The sequence below is a fragment of the Corvus brachyrhynchos genome, unplaced genomic scaffold (assembly GCF_000691975.1).
Source record: "Corvus brachyrhynchos isolate BGI_N302 unplaced genomic scaffold, ASM69197v1 scaffold14, whole genome shotgun sequence".
Classification (NCBI taxonomy): Eukaryota; Metazoa; Chordata; class Aves; order Passeriformes; family Corvidae; genus Corvus; species Corvus brachyrhynchos.
This window is the reverse complement of record NW_008239110.1, coordinates 17201004-17208166: the sequence shown is the minus strand read 5'-3', so window position 1 is coordinate 17208166 and position 7163 is coordinate 17201004. Positions and strand designations below refer to the sequence as shown.

General features: G+C 35.7%; 1 protein-coding gene across 4 annotated transcripts in view; it reads right to left on the bottom strand.

Moving 5' to 3' along the window:
* The window catches only part of AKAP7 (A-kinase anchoring protein 7), a 79824-nt gene extending 73103 nt beyond the window's left edge, over positions 1–6721 (bottom strand). For all 4 annotated transcript variants that reach the window (XR_001863723.1, XM_017739466.1, XM_017739468.1 and 1 more), the window contains exons 1-2: positions 6532–6721; positions 5317–5462 (exon numbers count right to left, since the gene is read on the bottom strand). Coding sequence is in view for 3 of the 4 variants with exons in the window: in XM_017739466.1 (XP_017594955.1) it covers positions 5317–5462; positions 6532–6706 (321 nt within the window). In the remaining variant the exon portion in view is untranslated. The remainder of the gene's footprint in view (positions 1–5316; positions 5463–6531) is intronic.
* Between the last annotated feature and the right edge of the window lie 442 nt (positions 6722–7163).

The window sequence follows — 7163 nt, the reverse complement described above, 5'->3', positions numbered from 1 at the left end:
CCTAATGCTGCCCTGGGAAGAGCGCGCAGGCACGAGCAGCCCCGATGGCCCCGGCAGCACTGACAACCCTGGCAATTCCAACATGGGAGTGAGCGAAAGAGAAAGCAAAAACACAGCGAGACAGAAAACAGCAGCCACTCGGAAAAAGGAAAAAGTCATCCTAGCTAAGGTTTTAGGAATAGTAAAATGGTATAATGTTAAACAAAAATATGGTTTTATAACAAGATGTGACAACCAAGAAAACATATTCGTTCATAGAACTGCTATTAAAAAGAATAACCCTGAAAAATACATCCCAAGTTTACGAGAGAGAAGTAGTAGGGTTCAAAATTGTGCAAGGTAGAAAAGGGTTACAAGCAGCGGAGGTCACTGGGCCTGATGGTGTTTCTGTGAAAGGCAGTATATATGCTAAAAATTGTAGTCATGTTAGACAATATCTCCATTATAAGCCCCCCCCTACTGTCTCCCTTTTCTAATCCCACCTTTCCCTTCTACCCTATGTCCTATTACCCCCAGTGTATTCCCAATCCATTTGTTCACCCATGGTTTCCCTCACAAAACCATGCCTTTACCAATTGTTTCCCCAAAAAATCCCTTTCCAATGCCGAGTGGGGGATGAAGAGGGGAAGAAATTAACTATTGTTGTTTAGAGTTCCAACAGGTACAAATAGAATAAACCCTCTCCTGCCTCAGTTTCCCCACAAAGCCTGCTCGGAGAATCCTGTCTCCCTTCTGTCAGCTTTAAGATGTTCCAGAGAATGTGTTTGGACATTTAAAGACTCAGGTGGGTGGCTTGTTTTGTTTTGAAACTATTCTGGTTATGTTTATCCAGTTGTTTTCAATGTTAAGTTTTAAATCTCTTTTTGTTAAAACTAAATGGGTGAAGTGTCGGGGTGCCTTCCCCCCTGCCCTGTGGTCCTGAGGGGGAGACACGGGGTTTCCCTGCCCCTGGTCAGCCTTGTTCCCCATGGGTTGTTTTGTGTTCCCCTGCACGGGCAAGGACCCTCGGGTCCCGTGATTGAGCAGTTCCTTGGCAGAGCCCCGGCCATGCGGCTGGAGAAATAAACATCTCTCTGAAACATCTGTCAAGAATCGTTCCATATCTATTTCTTTTCCACGGGCCTCGTTGATTGATATGCGTGTTGCAGTATCCACACTGTAACACTGATCTTTGCAGGACTGGGCACACACAAAACCAGAATATTCAGTAAATAATTTGTAGAGATATCTGATTTGCAATTCTGATTATATTGTCCAGTAGACAGATATAATTTATCTACTCCCTTCAAACGTATTTAGACAAATTTCCTTACAACATATATACAGCTTTACTCTTTAAAAATACTGGAATTACATTTTCTTCATTGAAAATTATTTATATGGTTATACATGCTCTATAAATTGTATCCAAAATGTTTACTGTGCTTGACATTATGCTAGTTGTATTGTAGCAATTTATAAAACAAAACACCAAAAACCTGCAACAGTTTTTGAGTATGTTAGTGAAAATTAAATCAAATCCAATAAACTTGACCATCTGACAAAATTAATTACTTCTTAAAGCACAGTGAGCAAAGACATTACAGACAAATCATCTTTGGTGTATAAAGTCTAAAAGAAGCATGTTGAAAACGTCAATCTCATTTTTTTGTAGTTTACTTATTTGAAATTCAGTGGTGAATACTTCACAAATGTACTGTACAGATTTTACTTTTGTAAGATAAGCACAAAGTAGCTCTTAGGTATAAAAAAAGCATTGATAGATTTTGGTAGCTCTTTTAATCATAAGGAACACATAAATTTCCCGGAAAAAAACCCACAATCTAATGGGAGTGTTCAGTATTTTTCTGACTGAATTTCTTAAGATGAGTTTTGCCATGCAGAAGTTTTACCTAATGAGCCATAGATATCTAGTAGTGTCATATAAACATAACTAAATTATAACTTAAAGGGACCAATTCTAGGAAGGGAGGAGGAGGGAAGGTAAGAGCTACTTGCCAGAAAAGGTGATATGGTATTTACAAAACCACAAGTGTCTTAAGTAGCGTAGGACATATGAAGAAAATTCCACCAACATTTTATCATAAATCATGTTGTAATAAGACTATCTTCCTTCATATGTCAGAATTGACCTTATCCTAGATAAATAACAGTTTCATTGTCTCCAATACAGGAGAAATTTAACCCATATTTAAGCAAAAAACTGGTAAACGTGATCCCTGCTAATTACAATGTATTGACTGAATAATTATTTAAGTTAATAAGCTAAAGCAAAAAAAAAGAAACAAAACTCAAAAATTAAATAACTGTCATACTAATTACAATTTTATTCCATTTTCAACTATTGCTTCTAAATTTAATTTGCACCTGTTGAGCTGGCAAAGGAAAAAATATAAATGTAAATGTACAAGCCCTTCACAGTACAGAAGACAGATGCTGGACTGTGTTATCATAGCTGTAAAAACCAACCTAGCTCTGAAAGAGATCATTATTACTCAGCATTTAGTTTAGCAGCCAAAACCCCACATCCCCGCACCCCTATGTAGTTCTTTCATGTTCTTTCATGGCTCGCTCTTTTATGCGAGCACCAATGGCACAAAAAGAGTAGGAAATTAATACCTCTGAGATGTCGATTTTTCTGTCCAAAACTGGACAACAGGTTGAAAACCCACAGCGGGTTCAAGACCCAAAAAACCTCAATGGACAGGCTCACAGCTGCAAAAACTCCATGAGGAAGCCAAGCTAAAAACCTAACAAATAACATGGCATCGGAACAGGGTTAAGTCCAAAGACAACCAGTTAGCAGTTCCAGAGAAAAGTTATTGCTGAATCCACCAAGAAAGTATGAAAAAGCCTGCCTTTTGGATACAGGTAAAATAAAAAGAAGGCTGAGCACGTTCTCTCTTTCTGGCTGAGTGACAATGCTCTACACAATCAACATTATTTGGAAAGAAAAAAAAACATTTTCAAGTAAGTTTTTTTTTTTCTAAATCTCAGAAATTTGTTTTTAAGATGTTTTTCCTGAAGTTATGTGATCAAAATGTAACACAACAGCTGTTGAACAGGTGTGCCATCACAATGCGTATCACAACTTCGGATTTGTTCTGTTTCCTCCAATAAATCTACAGTGCAATTAACATTTGAGTGTACTATCAATTAAGCAAAATAGGACTCTTCCAACACTGTATAACAAGATATGACCCACCACATAAATAAAAACTTTAAATTGCTATTTAACCTGTTATTTACATCATCTTACAAAGTATTATTTTACATTTCAAGTGCTATCATGCTATTGATTTTTACTTGAGATGTCCTAACTTAATTAAAAAAACTGTTTCAAGGCAGATCACACTTAAAATTCCTCCCTCTGAATTTTTAAAAAAACACTCAAAAAAAAAGGCCTCAACTACTGATTTCAAGATCTCCTGTCCCATTACTTGAAATACATCATTCTGAAGAGTAACAGAAAACCAGTTTTGCTTATTGCAAAGATACTACTAGGAAGTAAATACAAAGCTTTAAAGATTTAACAGATCAATAGTACTTATAGTCAAGACTGGAGAACCCTGAATGGCTAACCTACCAAGTGATAACACATCATGTAAATCATAACTTAAAAAAAAAACCAAAACCCCAAACAAACAGAAAAGGATACAATGATCAAAATCCATTTAACTCTTTTTGCACAAGTAATAATGCAAAGTCTGTATAAATTCAAACTTAATGGAACAACATTTTTCATTTCTGAAGATTCCAAACAATTAAAATGAAAACAAGGAAACTGTTCATTTTCCAAGAGGAACAGTTGATTAAATGTTTCAGAAATATCCTTTATTACAAAATTTCCTCTGTGTAAAGCTTAAGTTACTACATAAAATACAAAGAAAGAGTATTAATGCTTAAAATACTTCACTGGAATAAAATCAGATCTTCAAAAAAATGAAAGTCTCTCACTACCAACTGAAATACTACCAGCAATTACCAGATTCACTCTGGATATCAAGAAACCAGGTGTCTAAATGTTGGCTAATATTGCCTATACAGATTCTCATGTGTATTTTCTACTTTCAAAACAACTCTACCTCTAAGGTAAGTATAAACAAAACTTTCTAGCAAAGTCCTGGAATTCCCAAATGCTCTGAGATTTAATTTAAACAGTTGTTTCTTTACCTCTGTAAATGATATGACTAAATAAATGACATATAAAAAACCAAGCATACTTAAGACCTTCCCAACCAACCCCTGGGCATAGTAACAATCATGAGCAGGAATTCTCAATTACCAGATTATATAACCCCTACATTATTCTTGCACTTGATAAATCATGGAACAGACTGGAAGAAAAGATATTTTAGAATAAGGTGTCACAAAAGAGATCCTACAATATTTGTATCAGGCTATCCTGTATCTTATAAAACCAACCTTTACAATCTCTTCTTGACATACTATGTTTTGAAGAATCAAAGACTGCAGTGTCATTTTCAAACCTATTTTGGTTTATTTTCATTTGGTATTCTCTTTCACTTTTTCAGAGAATTGATAACACAGACGTAGGATGAGTTAAAATTCATCTGAGATAGCTCCTGATATTAAAAAAAACCCCTGAACTAAATTTGCAAATGGTGTTAAACTGCTGGGTTCAACTTTTTAAACATAATGCACCTACTTTCCTTGTTTCAGACAAAAAAGATATCAAAGATGTACCAGAGATAACCTGCAGCATGTAAGAAATCATTTTCAATGAGACAACTCCTGTAACTGCAAGAAAATGTCTTTTCTTAAAGAGCTCTTTGCACTTCCTGAACCCATTTCAACAACATCTCACTAAAACAACAGTTGTTTCAATTTTAAATAAGATGATCCATTTTACTGGAAAATGCTAAACTACAAACTGCCAAGTTAAAACAGTAACAAATCCAAATATAAATTGTATCTATAAAGAAAGCTAAAAATACAACTAGAGAATTTCTTATTAAATTAAATAGGAATGTCTCTCTTCTTTATGCTATGTGAACAACAAAATAAGCAATACTATAACACTATAGAGGGCCACCTTCAGTGAAATCTATAAGACTGACAAACTGAATAAAAATGTAAGTATATCTTTCCTCCAGTCTTTTCTAGAAAAGCAATTTTGTTCACAAAAATGTTACATAACACAGAGTTACTCATTGAATAGGCTGCTAATGTTTCTTAAAAATACATGAAAAATAAAATTGTTTTCCATAATATCAAACACCGTTCTTCTTATAAACACATGCAGCTGTTGGAGTAATTCTGGTTATTCCAAATTAGTATAATAAAGAATATCACCTTTGGATTAGTAATTGGAAGAGAAACAAAATAATTTGGCTGATGTTGTTTATTCTTTTTCTTCTTTCTCTCAATGCCTTCTTCAACATCCCTTCCAGTAGTCCGCTTTCTTTTCTTCTTACTATTTAGTTCAGAAGTTGCATGCACTGAAGGGAAAAAAAAAAGTTACTTTCGGCACACAGACATATTAAAACAAAGATACTCTTAATATCACACCAACAGGAGCTGGACTTCAGTCAACTGACTGGAGCATGTCTTCCCACTCACCTGCTCTGCCCATGCTCTGAATTGTCTGACTGGGATCCAACTCTGACCTGAATTAATACAGCCATACAAGTGAAGTATCACACCTGAACTAACAGCCTACACCTCTAAGCAGGGTTTATAAGCTGCTAACACAGACAGACACACGGCTTCCAAACCACTGAGCTTCCCTTAGCCAACGTACTAAGGGAACAGGACAACAGCCCTGCAAATTGTCTACACCTGAACATGGACATGACTGTAGAGCAAATATTAAGGACCAATATTAAGCTTCAAAAATCTCATGCATTCTGCATTTTGAAATATAAAACATAGTAATACATAGGATTATTAAAGGAAAAAGTTGTAGCAGACTAAGACTGACCAACCTATAGCACAAGAACCAAAGCCAGCCCAGAAGAAAACGTCATCCCAGTCAGATCTGCTCTCCACCTCCTCCTCTCCCAGAGACACCTTCTGATGTAGTGTAAGAAATGTGCATGTCCTCAGTTCTTCCTTTGCACATAATTGTTTTTCTCTTAGCTCATTTCCTTGAGCCTTTACAGACCCTCTCCCACCACATGACCTGATACATACCCATAAGCTGACCAGGCTGCAAACATCCACTGTCCAATTAGAAGTGTACTTCCAGCCCCATGCTGGGAATACAAATATTGAAAGACAGCTCACAAAACCCATGACCCAAGAAGCTCACATACATTAACGTGAATTAATACATGAAACATCTTTATTCTGTGACTCATTGCTCCACAGGGTAACATAAAGGTGAATTTTTAATATGCTCAAGTATTTGCAGGACTGAATACTAATAAGAGAGGCTCTGGACTGTAACCTGTTTGCAGGGAGACTGTTCCATGTGCATGGCCCATGTGTCCGTGCCAACAGGTAAGACCAAGAACTGAGTGCATGATGTGTCTATGCTTTCACATTACTTCTGTTTAATGTACTTACTAGCACATTCCTCTTCAATATCTGTGTCCACAAATGGCATTTCTGCCATTAGAGAGTCTACTGAATCGGCAGCACATGGCTCTTCTCTCTGTAGTGTTTTTTCCTTATTCTCTTTAAAGATTTTCTTTTGCTGTACATTTTCCAGCCCATCTGTAATATATTTAAAATAACACATTGGGTCTTAGTTTTTGATATAAACAGCTAAGAGACATTATACATAAGCAACATACCAAGTAAACATTTAATTAATTATCAGCAAATAAATATTTACATATAACCCCGCAAGGATCTTGTTCTTCTTCTTTGTCAAGAGATCAGTAAAAATACCTTAACATTTTACATGAAATTGCAAAAAAAGAGAGTTCAGCTTTCTAATAAACTATGGTTTTGTTTGGTCTTTCCAAGTAAATGGAATTGAATGCAAAAAAATTTTAAAATATACTGATAAATGAGCATAAAAAATAGTAGCCTTCAGCCATCACATAAAGTTCATTTTAGATAACAGTAATGGCATATGAAATTCAGTGCAGACAAACAATGGCAAATGAATTCCACTGTAAACACACTGAAAATGAGCCATGAAGAAGCAGGAAGGGAATCCTACCATTTCACATGTAACAAAGGGTTCTCAG